The 21,685-nt window shown below is 31.6% G+C and overlaps 1 protein-coding gene across 1 annotated transcript in view; it reads right to left on the reverse strand.

Moving 5' to 3' along the window:
- Positions 1–18,325, reverse strand: part of LOC118190597 (kinetochore protein NDC80 homolog) — a 62,111-nt gene extending 43,786 nt beyond the window's left edge. The window contains exons 1-5 of the mRNA XM_035361350.2: positions 17,990–18,325; positions 6,349–6,466; positions 6,135–6,221; positions 5,848–6,027; positions 2,611–2,679 (exon numbers count right to left, since the gene is read on the reverse strand). Of these exons, the coding sequence (XP_035217241.1) occupies positions 2,611–2,679; positions 5,848–6,027; positions 6,135–6,221; positions 6,349–6,466; positions 17,990–18,168 (633 nt within the window). The 5' untranslated portion in view covers positions 18,169–18,325. The remainder of the gene's footprint in view (positions 1–2,610; positions 2,680–5,847; positions 6,028–6,134; positions 6,222–6,348; positions 6,467–17,989) is intronic.
- Positions 18,326–21,685: the final 3,360 nt, after the last annotated feature.

The raw sequence follows: 21,685 nt of genomic DNA on the forward strand, positions 1-21,685 counted from the left end.
TTACAGTCAAAAGTCGTTAATCCGGACTCGTCGGGACTTCAGCGATTCCGGATTATCGATTTTTCCGGATTATAGATCATCAGTTTAAATCTCGTAAGATGGCATGCAGAAATTCCAAAATTAAAAATATGAAACCGTAATTTATGAAATAAAGAACAATTATGATCTAAAGGGTATCAAAATTTGCAAAAAGAAAAAGCTTAATATTTATTTGTTTACTTTATTAAACATTTCTTTCAATGTAAGTTGTTTAAGTTTTGCTTCGTTTCATGTGATAATACTTTCTCTTTAATTCTATTAAACAGACATAATTTCTTGTTCAGTCACAAAGTTCCGCCGTTCAAGTGCTATAATTGCTGTGTCAAGAACACCGACTAATTTGTCAATCGAAATTTTTTTGTTTTCAATAACCTCTGTCACTTTTCTTCGCTATCGGAAGTGAATTATAATGACGAGGAACTTGTTTTAAATCATATCAAAGAGGAGCATATCGAGATGAAATACTACATTTGGTAAGGAATTATAAGCCAAATAAAATAAAAACATCTGCGCTGAAGATAAGGATAGTGCTGACAAATCAATTTCCAATTCATCACGCGCCCGCCGCCGAGCAGCGTGAAAATGATAAAAGATTTCGGATTTCAAAACATACTTTCGCTTTAGATCCTTTACATATTAACAAATATATATCGGAAATTCTATTTGATATAATCGAAAGTTTAAGCTTACTTTTATAAAATTGCTCTTACAGTCTGCAAAAAATAATAAGCCGGATGCACATAAAATGCGCACGCGAAAACGTATTCTGCACTTGCGCACACTCATATGCGCAGTCGTAAAAGGTCTTACGCGCACGCGTGAACGCCTCTGCACATGTGTCAACGCGGCGCATGCGCAGAAAGTTTTTAGTTTTGATGTCCGGATTATAGATCATTCCGAATTATGGGCGTCCGAATTAACGACTTTTGACTGTATTTCTCCAAACCACTTAGATAAATCCTTGTTTTCATCTTCCTCTTCAATACCCTTTGCTAGATCAGCACACTGAAAATAATCTTGGATGGCTCATTCTGTAAGAAGTCATGAAGACTTATTACAGAGCATTCAAACAAGAGGTGACATGTTATAATTGATGTGATTGTCAAACTTCTCCAAGATGCTTAAAATGAGGTACCTTTTGTAATGACATTTCAGGCTCCTCATTGCAGTTTGTTCCCAATAATTCTTAAGTTGCATTTTCAAGCTCCTTATCATCCTCAAGTTACATTCGGAAGGAAGAAAATAATTTTAAGTCATTCTAGATTTTCAATATCTGAGCATGCTGTACATTTGTCAACCAAGAGAATTTTATTCTTTCTGGGCAAAAGTTCTTCATTCCGCTTTTGCAACTCTTCTTCAAACAATTTTGATATCATCCATGCCTTATTAACTTTATTGGAAACAAAGAATTTTCTCTTTAAGTACCCTGGCCTTTGAGATTTTCCATTCACCAAAAGAATATAATGCCTCATTGCCATTTATATAAGCACATACAAGAATGGCAATTTCTACTTTTCACAATTTTCTGCAATGGCAACTTTGATCTTAAAATTTTAACATTTAATTTGGCATCATCTCATAGAACAGCTCAGTGTCATTGATGTTGAGAAAGTCTTTCTTGGCAATGTTAAGAAATGTTATCCCTACACACACACTTTTTGATATCTAATCTTGAAACACTCCCTGATTCTCTGATAATTTTTCCTCGAGAAATGGGTTTCTACTTCTCAAAACTATCCAACCAGCTATTTGAACACAAAAAGGCAGTCTTTTTAAAATGTCTTCGCATTCAGTGGACTTGTCTTAATGTATTTTTTTAACCCATACGAATATTAGAAAAAGCTTTTAAAAACAATACATAATCTGATATTTATTAGGTATGAAAAGTTAGGAAAAGTTCTTAAATACAAAATTTATAAGCTATGGAAGTTGATAAGTTATTAAAATAATTCCTAGTAAAATACATAATGTATTCATACTCATATCATCATCATAATGAATTTCAGAAACACTAAATCATTTAAAATAACTATAATCCTACCTCTACATTTAATAAATGCAGAGATATAAAGCAAAATATAAAATGTTTAATCCTTTCTAACTCCTTTTCATGATTTCAGTCTTTCACATTTATATACAGAACCTACTCTTCCGTGCATACTGCAGGTACTTTTTCTTTCAACTGTTTCTCATTTTTTAATTTTATTATTTAGATTTTTCACATACTAGGAATTGACATATGGTATCTTGTTTCTGTTTTTTTTTTTTTTTTTTTTTTTTTTTTTTAATGTAACAAAAATGCAATTACAGGCTAGAAAAAAATTAAGTTTGTATTTTGAGAATTCCCTGTTTTATAGTGCTATTTCTTAATCTGTCATGAGAAAATAATGTCAACAAGTACTAAAAATAATTTAAGCAAGTTATGAATTGTCTCTATAAACTAATAAAGAACATTTTAAAAAATATTCTGTTTTTTTATACAAAGAGCATCTCTACCAAGCATTAAATAAAAATCAAATTGATAATTATTATTATGCTTTAAGAGTATAATACAACTTAATTTTCACTTACTGCATGTTCCTGTGGTCTTTCACTGTCCCCACTAGCGAAGAGTATGTTAGGATCAATATTCATGACAAACTGCGTAAAAACAAATTTCATTAAAAAAATTAAAACAACACTTATTTTATATTTAATCATGCAATCCTTTCTTGTTTAAGTATTTTAATAGAAAATTAATCATAGAATTGATGGGGAAAAAAATACGCAGAACTTTCAGCCGCCATTATCTCACAATGAGCAAAGGCATCTTAACACATTGAGCGCCACAAGTATTTTAGGCAATCCCATTCAGACCACGCGCGCCACTTAAAAGTGCTGGTATTGTAGGGCCAGTGATTCTTATCGCAGCAGAAAATAGTTTACGTTCGGGATGGGATTCCTATAGGCATTCATTCAACACATTACGCACCAAGTCTGTTTCGTAAATAGTTACATTCTACACAAAGATATTACGAAGCAGAAAATCAGCATTACTGAATTCTAGAAAGAATTAGCGCTATCCCTTACAAGTTGTGAAAAAGAAGACATTCCATCGAACAGAAATGCAAGAATATCTAAAAAAATGACAACATAAACTCCAAAGAAAAACGGGAAAAGCCTCTGAAGTACGGAAATATTGTAAATTATGTTATGATAATGCAACAGAAGTTGGTAGAGTAATGGGCAGAAAAAAAGACTAAGAGAGCTGTCACAGTTTGTAATAGCTGTAATAGAGAACCGTTTTTATGTTTACCGAGTTTCAATGAAATCCATTAGTCCTGTAATGAATCAATAAAGTAAATTTTAAATAAATTTTCTGTACTTTCATAAAATAGAGTAAATTTTATAGTTATATATCATGTTACACACTGCCAGCCAGCAGAGGTCGACATGGCCTAAACGGAAAGTCTAGTGTCAGCCGCAGATGGCTGACGCAGCCTAAACAGAAAGTCTAGTGTCAGCCACAGATGGCTGATGTGGTGCTCAACGTGTTAATGTTGTTATTAATAAAATCACGGATGTCGTTCAAAGCCATCTTTGGGGCAAGGAAAAAATGCCTGTTATCAGGATTATTATATCTTTGCATCACATTCAGCCAAATCTCCTTCACCTTATGAACAAGGAATAATGATCTATTATTTAGAGTGACTTTTTATATGCTGTAAAAATACACAAATCATAAATATAAAAGAATAATACAAATCATAAAAATATTTAAAAATAAGCAAAATAAAATTATGAATAATCTCAATTGAGCATTAAAACATACTTTAAAGCATTTATATGAAGGAAAAATATGGAATAAATTTCATACTACTAAAGTATGAAAAAATCTTTAAACCGATGTTTGATTTTTGCAATACTGTTGATAATTCTGTGTTTGAAACTGTTAATCTTCTGAACTTGTTTTCTCAATAGATAGCACGTACAGTCAAAAGTCTTTAATCCAGACGTCCATAATCCGGAATGATCTATTATCCAGACCTCGAAGCTACAAACTTTCTGCGCATGCATAAACACATTATGCATCGACGGAGTGTGTGTGTTGGATGAGTGTTGGAGCAGTGGAATGTTGGATGAGTGAAGGATTACATACATATACAGTAGAAAGTCCGTAATCCGGACTCGTCGGGACTTCGGTGATTCCGGATTATAGATCATCAATTTAAATCAGGTAAGATGGCATGCAGAAATTATAAAATTAAAAATATGAAACCGTAATTTATGAAATAAAGAGCAATTATGATCTAAAAGGTATCAAAATTTACAAAAAGAAAAAGCTTTATATTTATTTGTTTACTTTATTAAACATTTCTTTCAATGGAAGTTGTTTAAGTTGCTTCATTTTATGTGCTAATACTTTCTCTTTAATGCTATAAACAGACATAATTTCTTGTTCAGTTACAAAGTTTCGCTGTTCAAGTCCTGTAATTGCTGTGCCGAGAATACTGACTAACTTGTCAATCGAAATTTTTTCGTTTTCACTAACCTCTCTGTCACTTTCTTCATGCCTTTATCCATTTTTTGCAGCAATTCCACTTTTTGTTTGATGGACATCGAAACATGCTTTCGCTTTGTAGATCCTTTGGCAGCTCCAGAATCGGAAACTCTTTTTGACATAATTGAAAGTTCACGCTTACTTTTTATGAAATTGCTGTAACAGTCTGCAAAAAATAATAAGCCGGATCCAATTAGAAGATTAAGGAACAACACAATCTGCAACAGTAACTGAAATAGATAATTTTAGCCTAGCTTATACCGTCCGTTATATATTAAACGTGCATGCATAAATGTATTATGTGATGCATAAACGCTATGCATGCGCAGAAAGTTTGTAGCTTTGAGGTCCAGATTATAGATCATTCCAGATTATGGACGTCCGAATTAAAGACTTTTTACTGTATAGATTTATGTAAAGTCTACAGTAAATAAGACAATTCAAATCAAATAAAATGTAATAATAAAAATTATGCTGAAAATCACTACAGATAGGGAATCTAATTTGCACACTTCAAGTTTCATTAATTCAAAAAATTTCACTTATTGCTGGGAAACATTTTCTTTGATAAACACTAAAATTTTAAAACACCAACATTCAACGATCTACTAGGTGAATGGAAGTAGTGTTGAAAAACCAAGAGAGTTGCCAACTATGCAGTCACATCTTCCAAAGGTTAGAATGAAAAAATAAGCACGATAAAAAGAAATTCAATCAATCCTAGTTTTTCCTTGATTAAAATAGTATTATTCCACATTTATCAAAAGTCCTAATTTTACTACATGATCACATTCAACAGAACACTGATAATCATCCTATTTCACTTTCTCACAAATACTGTCCCGAAATCTCTGCACACCATATGTCCCCTTTTTTCACAAACTGTTATAATTCAAGAAAGTTATATTAAAAAAAAATCTTATATATATATATTGTTGTGCATTCTGTCTAATTTTTCAGTTCAAATTTGTCCCTTTTTTTAACAGATTGCTACCATAATTCAACAAAGTGCAGCAACATGTTATATATAGACTTCTAAGTATTCTGCCTAATTTTTTACTTGAGAAAAAAACATTTTATTATCTAAGTATTAGGAAAATCATCTAAAACAAAGATTTTGAAAAAGATAGATCAACCTGTTACAATATGGCTCGACAGGTCATTCACTAATAATACCAAAGAAACTACTATACAAGAGTTCAAGAGAAAAGAGATGGTTGAGAAATAACAATTTACATGGTTTAAAATAAAATATTTAGTTTTTTCACCTTATTTAAGTCCATTAGCCAAAGAAGAACACCCAGAAGTGATGGCCAGTTGTTACGAGCAACATATGCAAATGAGGATTTATTTAGGACAAATGGATAACTGAGATTTTTCAAAATTTTCGGGGCTTCTTCTTCTATTTTTTGCACTTTATAGCTTGAACACCAAAAGCCATATAGAAACTAAAATTAAAAATTAAATTAAATTATGCAAATTACAATTTTATGACAATTTAATAAATATTTTTCAAATAATATTTTGAATGAAACAAAAATACAATTTTAATTACCTGGAAAATATTTTCGAACTCTTTCTTAGTAGGAGGCATCATGCTTGAAATAGTCAAAGAGTGACTGTAACCTACCTGCTCTAAAAACTGATAGAAGAAAAAAAAAAAGAAAGAAAGAAAAGAAAAATTAAGATAAAGTGAAATAAATGCATAAATTTACTAAATTTGCAAAGGGTAAATGTATGATATATAATAAATAATTTAGACATACTACCTCCATAAGTTCTTTTACTTTTTGTTTCTGATAATTTTTATCAGAAAGAGGTCTTGGATCTTTGAGAATACGTTTGCCTTCATTCAAGTTTATTGAACTTTTACGTGCTCCACTCCACCTGCAAATTTTAAAATGTGATAAAATTTACAGCCACTATTAGGTTATCAGAACTTTGGGTGACTATTAAATTTTTGAAGTATGAAAAATTAACTTGGCGTTTGCCAGGAATCAAGACATAGATCTTCCATTTGCTACTAAAATGTGTTAAACATTACAGCACAAAGGCATTTAAGAAAGAACTGAAATGTCTTTATTTTTCATACTCCTGAAAATGATATGCATTAATGTTTACTTAATGTTTAGAAAAAAGTATTTTTTACCTTATTACTCATATTCTGCAAAATAAGGAACTAGATGAAAGTGTAAAAAAAAGAATAATGAGCTCAAGAGCAACAGTTAAAAACAGAACAATGTTTCAACAATCATGAAAATATTTAAACTCTTAACACAAGTGATTTGGAATTCTTTAGTTAAATGCAACTTTATAAGAATACTAACATTACAGAGCTGACATTGTATAATATAAATTTAAATGTTGAATTGCATACTTCAGAACTTTAAAACTTCAGATACTTTAAAACTTCAGAACTAATTTTATTAACTATTTGATAGTCATCAACAAGCTCAGCACACTTCAGTTATGAAACGTGCTGGGCACATATGAACCAGCTCACATAACAAATTTATGGCTGACAGATATTGTGTGTATTTGGGACGAAAAAATTGCTTAATCTCACAACTGATGAAGGGTTAAATATTGAGTTTAATAAGCAATGGGTATTTTATTGCATTGCTTGAACCCATGTACTTTGAAATAAGACTTTCTGAAATGACATGGTGATTGTTTTCCCACCTTTCGATTTTACGCCATATATCAAGTACAAATATTTGTAAAAAATCACACGACCACAAACAGCAGCAACAACAACAACAAAAAACTGAAATTTAAGTTTAATCTGAATAAAATTGAGATATTTTTCCTGATTTAGTTTAAAATTTTCTTGAATTATATAACCTATAAAAACTGACTTATAACATAATATTATTAATATTTAAATATTTTAGCATATATTCAAAAATATGAATTTTCTATTAAAAGATTTTTGAGTTATATGTAAACTCTAATATTAAAAATGCTTGATGATAAATTCAAAATGAACATAAAAAATACTTATCCTTTAAGAAACTTTTTTCCCTGTAAAAGTAATCAGTTTCTTCTAATTATCCGTATTTTTTATTGAAATACTCTTTACATAAAATAATTACAGTTTGCAGAAGAAGTTTGTTATGTATCTACTTTTGTCCAAATTATATTTTTTTTGATTTATAATTTATTTTTCATATATGATAAATCAAAATAATCTTTAAGAAAATAAAATGTACAAAAGCATGTTTTAGTGAATTTTCATTTTCAACAATCAATATGAAAATTTTACTCTGCTTGTTGTCTAAACAACTCTGCATTATCAACAACAAATAAATAGATAGCACAGATTAATAAATATTTTAAACTATTTATGAAAAAGTACACAGAGACTGATATTTCTATCTGCGGTCTTCATATTGATGGACCAATAAAAATTTGTGAAAACCTTTTAGAGTTTTTGCAAAGAGGACCTGTTTATGGACTAAGCCAACAAAGCTAAGTTTTGAGGCTCCAAAATGATTATATTCCTCATAATCCAGTCCCCCCCCCCATTCCAGACTGTCTTGATTAGATTCAGTTCGCAAGTTGATGATTTACATATGTTATTTTGATAAGACAGTATTAAAACACCTGAAAAAAAATGTAATGTTCTCTTTCAGAATTGTTTAGAAATCCCCAAAGAGTTAATTTATAGTGCTATTAAAGGCCGTTTCTCTTCCATATGGAAGAATCTTCTTATTATGATGTGGCACTGATTTAAAAAAAAAGGGACTTGAGAACCATCATGGATATCTGGGCTTTCAACAAAATGATTTATTTTTACAAATATACAGTGTTTCATTTAAGATGATATATGTCAGGTAAGATAAATTTTTGTGCTACTGTCATCTCAAGGTTATATGAGCATGAGACAGTTCGATGTTCTTTCAAGTTTGGTATTTCGATTTCACATCTGGTGAATGTGTTATGTAATGCTTTCAATTTCCCATACATTATTGTACAAAATAACAGTAATCTTTTGCTTTTTTAAATTCAAGCCACAACAGATGTGCTTACAGTGTTTGGAATAAATAGGTAAGGTTGGATTACTTCTAATTAACTATGATAACATTAAGTTCTACTTTTTAATATTAAGAAATGTACTTCGCATCTTTTTAATTCTTCTTTTTAATGTGCTTAAAATCAGAAGACAAACTTAGATAAATAATTTGAAAGAGCTGTTAGAATTTATTTTTAAATGGAAATAGCTAAGGATAAGAGAACTACTCTTAGATCTCTTACAACAAGATGAATTTCTAAAATCAAAGGTCCCCCCCCAATGGCAGATTGTGAACAGTTACAGTGTAACACAGTCCATTAATCAATACAAGACCAGATGTCGTGGTCTCTTCATTATGGAGGCACCTAATAGGTGGGCCACCATCACCTCCTATGAAGGAACAGACAGTTATAACCATGCCTTCTCCGGGATTCGAAACCAGGCCCTTCGGTATCGCAGTCAGTCTTCTCTAACCACTATACTGTCTGGGCGGACTAAAATCAAAAGTAAAATCTTAGAAAATGCTATACAGTCAAAAGTCGTTAATTCGGACACCCATAATTCGGAATGATCTATAATCCAGACCTCAAAACTAAAAACTTTCTGCGCATGCGCCACGTTGACACATGCGCATAGGCATTTACGCGTGCGCGTAAGACCTTTTATGACTGTGCATATGAGTGTGCGCAAGTGCAGAATACATTTTCGCGTGCGCATTTTATGTATAATGGACATATAAGCTAAATAATTATCTATTTCAGTTAATGTTGATGATTGCGTTGTTCCTTAATTTTCGAGTAGGATCCGGCTTATTATTTTTTGCAGACTGTAAGAGCAATTTTATAAAAGTAAGTTTAAACTTTCGATTATATCAAATAGAATCTCCGATATATATTTGTTAATATGTAAAGGATCTAAAGCGAAAGTATGTTTTGAAATCCGAAATCAGTTTATCAATTTCATGCTGCTCGGCGGGGGGTTGGGGGGGGGGAACGCCGCGGCGGGCGCGTAATGAATTGGAAGTTGATCTGTCAGCACTATCCTTATCTTCAGAGCAGATGTTTTTATTTTATTTGGCTTATAATTCCTTATCAAATGTAGTATTTCATCTCGATGTGCTCCGTCTTTGATATGATTTAAAACAAGTTCCTCGTCATTGTAATTCGCTTCCGATAGCGAAGAAAGTGACAGAGGTTATTGAAAATGAAAAAATTTCGATTGACAAATTAGTCAGTATTCTCGACACAGCAATTATAGGACTTGAACAGCGGAACTTTGTAACTGAACAAGAAATTATGTCTGTTTAATAGAATTAAAGAGAAAGTATTATCACATGAAATGAAGCAAAACTTAAATAACTTACATTGAAAGAAATGTTTAATAAAGTAAACAAATAAATATTAAGCTTTTTCTTTTTGCAAATTTTGATACCCTTTAGATCATAATTGTTCTTTATTTCATAAATTATGGTTTCATACTTTTAATTTTAGAATTTCTGCATGCCATCTTACGAGATTTAAACTGATGATCTATAATCCGGAATCGCCGAAGTCCCGACGAGTCCGTATTAACAACTTTTGACTGTAGAAGGAGAGTTGTAAGAACTTTCAGAATATATATATTTGAATTTTAAACAGGTAAAATAAACCGTAGATAAATTACTTACACTCATATTTAACTGGAGAAGCTGCTAATGCTATTAAAGGAATTATGTTGACAAACAAAAATTATGAAGCAGCAATAAAAACTTTAAAAAGTAGTTTTGGAAAAAGAAATTTAGTTGTTAATTCACATTTAAACAAGCACAATTATCTGATGTTTTTTTAAGTGAAAATAGGTCAATGTGTACAGATACAGAGTTTATGCAATTTTTAAAAATGTGCCAAACAGCAGGTGATTCTGCACTTTCTTCCATAATGTATTAGTATTTGGTTAGATATTCTAAATTTTATGTTTTTCAAGTAATTTTATTTTTTAAACTTTTTTACATTTGTACACACAGAAAAATCATGTGTAAGAAAGAAATGCTTTAATTTATAAGTACTTTTAAATATGATGAACATAAAATGTACATATTACTACACAGATAAACTTCATAGTATATCATATACTGATGCAAGACAAAATAAAATACAAATATTAACTAATTAAACATAAACTGAATCTTATCAAAGGTCTTCTGCAAATATCTACAGTTGATTAGGTCAATTCCAATCAAATAAAATTTAATAACAAAAATTATGCCAAAAATAATTAGTAGCAGAAGAATGGAATTTACACAATTTAAGCTTCATTAAGTTGATAAATTTTTCATTTACTGTTCAAAAATATTACGCTGAGCTAAAAACTTAAAACCTCTGGTGATTGATTCAAAACTTTCAATTTGGTGACTTGATCGAGAAACAGAGAGATGCGATGAAAGCTGGAAATGTTGGTACTACGGAATTATGAAGTTTTTTTGTTGTTGCTAAAAAGGGGGAAAAAAATCTTAGTTTTACCAGTAAACAGCATTACTCCTTCATCCGATGCTTTTGATGACATTTAATGAAACAAAGGTTCTTAAATGCCACATAATTGCTTCATTACACAGCATTTTTATATGACCAAATGTTCAATGTGCCCCTCATCACCACTGCAAAAAATCGCATTCTGCAAACATGTAATTTCATTATTCATTAATGCACAGAATAAGTCTATGGAAGTGAATTTATGGTAGATAGCAGTTTTCAATTATGCTAAAAATGATTATTCACCAGCGTACACCCAGAATTTCAAATGAATCTACAGTTAAAATGGTGTCAAATCTGGCAATCAGAGGCCAGGTTGTAGCAACTCTGATCAATATAGGCTTATGAAGAACCGAGCGAGAATGTACAACAGTGTACATAAACATAATGGTGTATGAAATTTCACTACTTTAAACATGACTCACTACCCATATAAAACACTTTTAGGAGACACTAAAAATGTAACACAGCAACCAGTTGCAGATGGATCTTTAAAAAAGAAAAGGCTGTGATAAAAGATACTTTGAAACTATATCACAATGGCTCCTTTTTGTACATAAAAGGATTAATATTTCCCCACATTCGACACTATGTATATTAACATCTCCATGCAGTGCAAACTGTGCTTCATTTGTCCAAAGAATGTTCACAGGCTACATTTTTCAGTACTCATGTAATACATTTTTTTTCAGCTTATGGATATCATATGACTGCAACTGATATAAGTACGGATGATGTGAATGTGGCATGTAGAGATACAACTGCAACACACCAAGCACGATCTGCAATACCGAGGAATTTCATAAAGTAGTTCTTTCAGCTTCCTATGCACCATTCACTGATTGCACAGCTACAGCTTTTATTTGTGCTGTCACGATTTGCCCTGAGATGATCTACAATTGCAGCTGTTATGAATTTTGTACGGACTACATCCTCTTATAAAACCGTGTTCATTTTTTCATGAAAATGTAACAGACTATTTTTATAGGATTTCAGTATCAATAAATTTCTGTTCTCACCATTGATAATTCCTTGCCCTTGGTTTATGGAAAATCTCTGAAAGTTACACGAAATGGACAACTATCAGATATAATAATTTAAAATGAAACGTTTTTCCAGTTCATGTACTGCTTTATAAAATACTAATGTATTATTAAGAAATGTTATCTTTTTAAATAGATATATCATGCCTCAAACAAAGAGCTTTTTTAAAGACTATCAAATATGATATGTCATAGATCTGATTTACAACATGTGTACACATCATATACAAACAGTATGAGACTACTGCGCAGTAACATTTTGCCATAATTCAGGGTTTCTTAAACTTTTTTCAGCCACAACCCCTTTTTATCACTGAGATTTTTTCATGACCCCCAGGATCCCATAATATTTAGAATACAGCCAAAAGTCGTTAATCCGGACTCGTCGGGACTTCGGCGATTCCGGATTATAGATCATCAGTTTAAATATGGTAAGATGGCATGCATAAATTACAAAATTAAAAATATGAAACCGTAATTTATGAAATAAAGAACAATTATGATCTAAAGGGTATCAAAATTTACAAAAAGAAAAAGCTTAATATTTATTTGTTTACTTTATTAAACATTTCTTTCAATGTAAGTTGTTTAAGTTGCTTCGTTTCATGTGATAATACTTTCTCTTTAATTCTATTAAACAGATCTAATTTTTTGTTTAGTAACAAAGTTCTGCTGTTCAAGTCCTATAATTGCTGTGTTGAGAATACCGACTAATTTGTCAATCGAAATTTTTACATTTTCAATAATTTCTGTGTCACTTTCTTCACTATCGGAAGCGAATTATAATGACGAGGAACTTGATTTAAATTATGATTTAAGAATTTAAGATGGCATGAAGAAATTATAAAATTAAAAATATGAAACCGTAATTTATGAAATAAAGAGCAATTATGATCTAAAGGGTATCAAAATTTACAAAAAGAAAGCTTTATATTTATTTGTTTACTTCATTAAACATTTCTTTCAACGTGCGCATGTGTAAAGCATACATTACGCATAGTCGAAATTAGAAAATTGTAACTAGAAAACTATTTGATGTGTATTCGTGATATTTATAATGATGAGGAATTTGGTTTAAATCATAACAAATAAGGAAGTATATCGAGATGAAATACTACATTTAGTAAGGTTTATTAGATTACGGCAAAGCGCTCAAGGGCTTTCTGCCTTAAGGGAGGGATGCCTTTGTGGAGGACTTTTTAAGGGAAACTGGCTTGTATATACGTTACACATGGGGAAAACCACGAAAACGCCCATGCAGCCAGCCTGTTCACGGGATTCGAACCTCGGACCGAACTACCAGTGTTCAGCGACGTTACCACTCGGCCGCTGGTGGGCCATTTAGTAAGGAATTATAAGCCAAATAAAATAAAAACATCTGCCCTGAAGATAAGGACAGTGTTGACAGATCAACTTCCAATTAATTGCGCGCCACGGCGTCCCCCCCCCGGCACAGAGCAGCGTGAAATTGATAAACAGTTTTCGGATTTCGAAACGTACTTTCGCTTCTGGGTCACTTTCTTCACTATCGACAGCGAATTATAATTACGAGGATTTAAATCATATCAAAGACAGAGTACATCGAGATGAAATACTACACTTAGTAAGAAATTATAAGCCAAATAAAATAAAAACATCTGCCCTGAAGATAAGGATAGTGCTGACAGATCAACTTCCCATCCGCGGCGTGAAATTGATAAACAGATTTCGGATTTCGAAACATACTTTCGCTTTGTAGATACAAATTACATATTAGTAAATATATATCGGAAATTCTATTTGACATAATCGAAAGTTAAAGCTTACTTTTATGAAATTGCTCTAACAGTCTGCAAAAAATAATAAGCCGGATCCAATTCGAAGATTAAGGAACAACGCAGTCTGCAACATTAACTGAATAAGATAAGGTTGATCTTTGGATTATGGTAACTTGGCGAATTTTTGGCGAAAATTTCATGACCAACTCTGTTGCAGCAACCCTCTATTTTTTTTTTTTTGCCGCCATTTTGTCTTCACGAAGTAAAGACATGTTTCATTTCTTTTTATTTACTGAACACTTTTTCCAACACTATACTAGCCGAATTACACTTATGCTAAAAATTTTATGTAACAAAACTGCTTAATCATGACAATATTAACTGCAAAATTGGGAAAAAGTGCACAATCGCAAACTCCTTGCGCGTTTTTCAGAATAGCACATACACATAAACCATTTACACGTCGATTTATTTTTACTTAAAAAAAATCTCAGAATTGCACAAAAATGGCATTGCACACACTCTTAACTTTATCCGTCTACACTGCTATTTTCTCATAAATTACAAAAATTTGCACGAAAATGCAAAAAAATTCTGTGAATCTTTAAACTCGGTAAAAAGCACATATATGAAATTACCTGATCGCGAAAAAGTATATACCCTTTCCAAGGATGAACATTTCCACATATAAAATAAATAAAATATCCAAAAACTTTTACCTCTAAATTATCTATTATATTATAAACGTCACCAACCAATTCATACCACAAACATTACAAATGGTTACAAATACTTAGTGTCAAATATTTAAATTACAGTCAAAAGTCGTTAATCCGGACTCATCGGGACTTCGGCGATTCCGGATTATCGATTTTTCCGGATTATAGATCATCAGTTTAAATCTGGTAAGATGACATGCAGAAATTACAAAATTAAAAATATGAAACCGTAATTTATGAAATAAAGAACAATTATGATCTAAAGGGTATCAAAATTTACAAAAAGAAAAAGCTTAATATTTATTTGTTTACTTTATTAAACATTTCTTTCAATGTAAGTTGCTTCGTTTCATGTGATAATACTTTTTCTTTAATTCTATTAAACAGACATAATTTCTTGTTTAATTACAAAGTTCCACTGTTCAAGTCCTATAATTGCTGTGTTGAGAATACCGACTAATTTGTCAATCAAAATGTTTTCATTTTCAATAACCTCTGGGTCACTTTCTTCACTATCGAAAGCGAATTATAATTACGAGGATTTAAATCATATCAAAGACAGAGTACATCGAGATGAAATACTACACTTAGTAAGAAATTATAAGCCAAATAAAATAAAAACATCTGCCCTGAAGATAAGGATAGTGCTGACAGATCAACTTCCCATCCGCGGCGTGAAATTGATAAACAGATTTCGGATTTCGAAACATACTTTCGCTTTGTAGATACAAATTACATATTAGTAAATATATATCGGAAATTCTATTTGACATAATCGAAAGTTAAAGCTTACTTTTATGAAATTGCTCTAACAGTCTGCAAAAAATAATAAGCCGGATCCAATTCGAAGATTAAGGAACAACGCAATCTGCAACATTAACTGAATTAGATAATGTTAGCTTAGCTTATACCGTCTGTTACACATTAAACGCGCATGCGCACAAACATATTCGCAGCCGTAAAGGTATTACACGCACTCGTAAACGCCTGTGCACGTGCGTGAACGCGACGCATGCGTGGAAAGTTTGTAGCTTTGAGGTCCGGATTATGGGTGTCCGAATTAACGACTTTTGACTGTATTTCCATGCACGTTTACTTCAACTGAAATGTATACCAAATTCCTACAAACATAAAATTCACAAAATAACTATCATTTAATTAAAATATCACTAAACCATGTACACGTCGACTTATTCTTACTTAAAAAAAATCCCAGAATTGCACAAAAATGGCAATGCGCACACTCTTCACTATATCCATGTACACTGCTTTTTTCTCATAAATTAGAAAAATTTCAAGAAAATGCATGAAAATTTTGTGAATCTTTAAATTCGGTAAAAAGGACATATATGAAATTACCTGATCGCGAAAAAGTATATACCCTTTCCAAGGATGGACATTTGCACGTATAAAATAAATAAAATATCCAAAAACTTTTACCTCTAAATTATTTATTATAAACATCACCAACGAATTTATAACAAAACATTAAAAATGATTACAAATACTTAGTGTCAAATACTTAAATTCTTTCCATGCACATTTACTTCTATTCAAACGTATTCCAAAATACTACAAACATAAAATTCACAAAATAACTATCATTTAATTTAAATATCACTAAACCATGTACACGTTGATTTATTTTTACTTAAAAAAACATCCCAGAATTGCACAAAAATGGCATTGCGCACACTTTTCACTATATCCATGTACACTACTTTTTTCTCATAAATTAGAAAAATTTCACGAAAATGCATGAAAATACTCAACGTATACTACTCAAACGTATTCCAAAATACTACAAACATATAACTCACAAAATCAGGATCATTTAATTAAAATATAATTAAATTAAGAAACACTACTTAAAATATAAATAAGCACATACATTAAATTAATAAAAATTAGCTTACAATCCTAATTACTTTAAACTAAATCATTGCTAATAACAATTTTCCAATAATACCATATTTATTTATTTACTCCTTACATTTAGAACAATGCATAAAAATAATATCCTCAAATAATTAAAAATACTAACTTACCTAATCTTCTACAGAATCTTGAGTGCATGGCGGATCACAAAATGTACATTTTCACAAGGTTTCTTGAACCGCCATTTAAACTTATCTGTAATATTCTTCCTTTCACATAATCTCATTTCATTCCCACATATCGGACATTCATACTTATCCGCAATTAAGCAATTCTTTTCAATTACATATAAACGCAATAAAAATTTCGGATTTACTTTATATACGACCATGCAATCCAAATATTAAACAACACTGTTTCACAGAATATAAAATGAAACTACTGCTATAAAGCACAGCAGATATTTTTACAAATATACCCCTTTTTCTGATTAAAGAACAGTGATTCGTCCATTAATGTCACATGACATATCTCATGATCTCTCACACAAAATAATACGTAATCGAAACTGAGTACTTCTCATATTATTCCTAAAGTCCTAGGTAGTAACCTTTATTGCCTCCAAAATGTCGCCAAACTACCTGTTACCATATTCCAAAGATCAGCCCAAGATAATTTTAGCTTAGCTTATACCGTCCGTTATACATTAAAAACGCATGCGCACTTGCATATTTGCAGCCGTAAAGGTCTTACGAGCACGTGTAAACGCCTATGCGCATGCCCAGAAAATTTGTAGCTTTGAGGTCCGGATTATGGGTTTCCGAATTAACGACTTTTGACTGTATTTTGTGAAACCGCTTAAGTATTGTGCAAATCTGACACACGCGTGAGTGAAACTGTCAATTTTTTCACTTGTACTGTAATATATTATTGCAGCTTTAGGTCAATAATTCTAAGACATACAACAATGTGAAAATTTTAAATAAGTAACAGACGAAATGATAGTGTCACGTGTAAAGCAAGAAAAATTAACATTTATATTATAAAAAGAATGCATCGAAACGTTTTCGTTTTTTAGCTTGTCTGTATTATGTTATCTTTATCTATTTTCAGATACATTGTGTAAAAATATTTGGTGATTGTAAAATTATTATAAGTTACAAAAATATCAAAACTGCTAAAATTTTTGCAGTTTTGATATTTTTGTATCTTATAATTACAAACCCTGCTGCAGGTTCCGCAACCCACAGTTTACAAAATCCTCCCACAATTCATTTATCAGAGAACATGCCTAATGCGTAGGCCTTTTTATGTATGAACTGAATGTATACCAGTTTTTCTCTGAAAATCTTTCACCAAGATATCCCTCCCAAGGCATACAGCCCTTAAACGCTTTGTTATTATAAATTAACCAATCAATCAAATAGATACAAAAATGAAAGCATATAATATGGCGATTCTGCAACTTCACCCTTTATTAGTTACCATTACCTGGCATAAAGGCCATTCCCAGATCTCCTCTCTTCTGATGAACTTCGAATTTTAAGACGGCTGCCATATGAAACACGATTTCCTAAGTCAACAGAAGAAGAGCGGTTTCTGAACTTGGGAATCGCACTTTGGCTACTGCTTCGATGACTTGAATCAGCTTTACTAGAACTTCGTCTCATTTTCAGCAGGAAGAAAAAATTTTAATTACTTACGACACAACAGCATAAAAAACTCAAGCACAACAATTACATTTCCCGCCCATTCGTTGAAAAATTACGAGCATCCGCTTGCATGCGCATGTGTTTATGAAGTTATGAATCACTATTGGCTACAGCTGAAGCCGGACAGACAGACAAACAGACAAAGTTGACAGATGTCTTTTGTTGCACCCGCTAAGTCTTTCTGCATCGATGGGCGAAAAATCAAGCATAGGTGCGAAGGAAAGGTGTATAGAAAGGGGGGCAATTTCGTATTTCAGAGGAGAGTAAAAAGGAACTTCGTATATTTTATACGAGTTCAAAAGGCCAGGAAGAAAAGATGGGACAAAATAAAGTAAAAAATAAATGGCCCAAAAGTAATGAAGAGAAAAAAAAAATTATATTTATAATTAAAAAAAAAAAAGGGCCTATAGAAAGAATAGGAAAGGAAGTAAGAGAATTTTGTTTAAAAAAAAAAAGAACCATGATTGTGTTTATGAGTGTAGTCAAAGGAAGTTGTTATCATTTACATTAAATAGAGTCTTCCAGGTGTGTGTAATGAGTGTGTTTTGTAAAGCTGAATAGATGTAAAGATGGGGGAAAATTAATAATAAAATATAAATATTGGGGGTCCAGTCACATAACAGTATCAGTCTAGTTTAGAAGCTAACTTTTGCTATAACAGGGAAACTAAAACTTAAAAATTTTTAAATTAATTGTTTATTTTTTAACATGGGAAACAATATGTTAGCCTCTACCTTGAGACACAGTAACAGATGACACATTAGATCAAGATACATATAATATCATGCAAAATTATACATTAACTTAAGTAACATCATCTACTGTGGTTTCCAACATATTCATATACTCAGAAAACACCATCAGATAAAATCATAAATCTAAAACAAGGCGAGAACACATCAGCAAAAATAAATAAGTTATTTACTTATTTATTTTAATATTAAAATAAAAATATTATTATATTAATATAATAATATATGTATTATATAATTATATTATATAATTATGTTTATATTAATATATAGTTATATAATTATATGAATATTAAAAATAAGCATTTTATTTATTTATTAAGTTAATGGTCATAATTTATTATATGTGTACTATTTTATCAATTTGAGGCACACTGTATTAATATATGCTTTTAATTTAAATAGATAGGAAATATAGATTAAAGGAGCAAAAACTACAAAGCTATACATTCATTGAGGCCCAAGATCGTGTTTTTTGCCTCTCGAGAAATTCCTCAAAGGGACCCCAATGGGTAGCGCTAACAGACTACACTACTGATAAGGATAGCGTCCCTACGAGATGGTAACCAAAAAACAAAAAAAGAACCACATGATTTAAAGCAATTACTAAGTATTTAATGCCAGAACATAATAAAATGGGCATAATAATAATGATCATAATAAATAAATGAATTTAAAGTACTTTAGTGACAGATATTTGATTTAGCTTAGAGAAAAGAAGTTCTACTTATCTGAATGTTCTGTCTTGGTGTTGTAAAAGATTGCAAGGAAGATAAGACCTTTAGGTACAGGAGAACTTTCGTTTTTGAGAACGAGACAATGTAGAGGATATTCGCGAAAATTTTTCTTAAATAAATGAACGTTTTCTGAAAAAAAAAAAAAAAAAAAAAAAAAAAAAACCTTTGAAAATTTAGGAGCTCGTCTAAGATCCTGCCTCCATCGTACGTGATCACAGCGCCTTCAATTCAACACATAATCAACCGTATCACTAAAAACTGCTAGAGCTGAAGCAAACCGCATGTATTCGTTATCGAGTAACGGGCACATGGATTGATTCGAAGTACCGGATCGGTACTCATAATTTCATTTCGTTATTCGCATTTCTCGTGCGAATCTGTTTTTTTAATACGAATGACGCGGTTGCTAACAATACCTGTGCGTTACAATGCGCGCATATTTTTTTATTGATAATTTCGATTTTTTGGGGGTTAATTCATCGGACAACTAAGTAAGAACATATAAGAATTTCAGAAAGCAGCGCCTCCTTTTGCTCTGTATCTGGTGAAGACCATTGGTAAAACAAAATGAGTAGCATGGACAAAATGAGTAGCATGACAAGAAAAGTATAAGTGGCCGTCATCAGTCGATGAATAAGGTGAGTTTCTGGTGGAAGTTTCAAATCATTGAACTGAAGAGTCTAGTATGAGTAAAAAATGTTAATACACAGATCGTATTTTATTCTTGAGTGTCAAGATGTACAAACATCTTTTTACGTCAGACTGATATTTCTGCTTTCTCTGGGAATGGAGAACATCTAAGAGAGTTGATGCAGTTGTTAGGATTAGTGAGAACTGAATAGAAGAAATTTCTGGCAAGCTTTTGAATATAATCTTGAATTGTGTCTACTTTGAGATCACGGTGGATATACGAATTTGGAATGAATCATAACGCGTTGATAATCTAAGTGCTTTGTTTTGAAGAACTTTGATCTGTTGAAGGTGAGTTTTGGCAGCGTGGCCCCAAACATGACTAGCACAGAGTAATGCTGGTCGAAGTATAGATTTATATAAGAGGAGTTTAATTGAAGCTGAAATATGACATTTTCTACCAAGAAGTGAGCGCATAGTTGCGAGCGTGATATTAATTTTTTTCACAGTTTCCCTGAGATGTTTCTGAAAAGTCAGTTTTTTTTTAATCTAGAATGACTCCTAGATATTTTACTTTGTCAACCCAGTCAATTTCTTCATCAAACAGAAGAGGTCTAGGTGATGTGAAATTTATTCGTTCTTTACGAAAAATTATTGCTTTTGATTTTTCAGTATTAACTGCAATCCTCCAAAGAGTGAGCCAGTTTTCTAGATGATTGAGGTAATGTTGAAGAAGGAGCTGGAAAACTGTAACTGTAGAAGCTTGTGTCATAATTGCAGTATCATCAGCGAAAAGAACAATGGTAATTTGTGGGTCATTAGGAATATCGTAAGTGTAAATATTACAGAAATTTGGGGTAGATGGTTGTTACATAAGTACTGATCCTTGGGGCACTCCAGCGAAAATGTTTCTCGTGGTAGAAACAGAACTGACAATTTTCATAGCAAAGATTTTGTCTTGGAGTTAGGAAGCAATAAGTCTAATACAATAATCAGGGAAGTTCAACTTAATAAGTTTGTATATAAGTTCCCGGTGGCTTACCCTATCAAAAGGTTTCGCATTATCAAGGAAAATGGCTCCAGTACGCAGTGGGGTAACTAGAACTCTTGGGCCCCTACGCAAAAAATTTTGCCTCCCCCCAAAAAATACAGCATTAAAAAAAAGGAAAGGAAACAGAAAACTAGAAAAAAAATCTGAAAGATTTTAGATTTTAACGGTCAACCAAAAGGGTTTGTTGAAGTTTTTTTACCCTGAGCACGCAGTCTACCAGTCTGCTGATGTGCTCATTCCTGCTAACCGTAGCTTTCCGCCTTTTTCCCTTTGTGTGTGTGTCTTTTTAGCTTTATTATTATGCA

The sequence above is a fragment of the Stegodyphus dumicola genome, chromosome 5 (assembly GCF_044657685.1).
Source record: "Stegodyphus dumicola isolate Sdum_Otavi_A_Nest chromosome 5, ASM4465768v1".
Lineage (NCBI taxonomy): Eukaryota > Metazoa > Arthropoda > Arachnida > Araneae > Eresidae > Stegodyphus > Stegodyphus dumicola.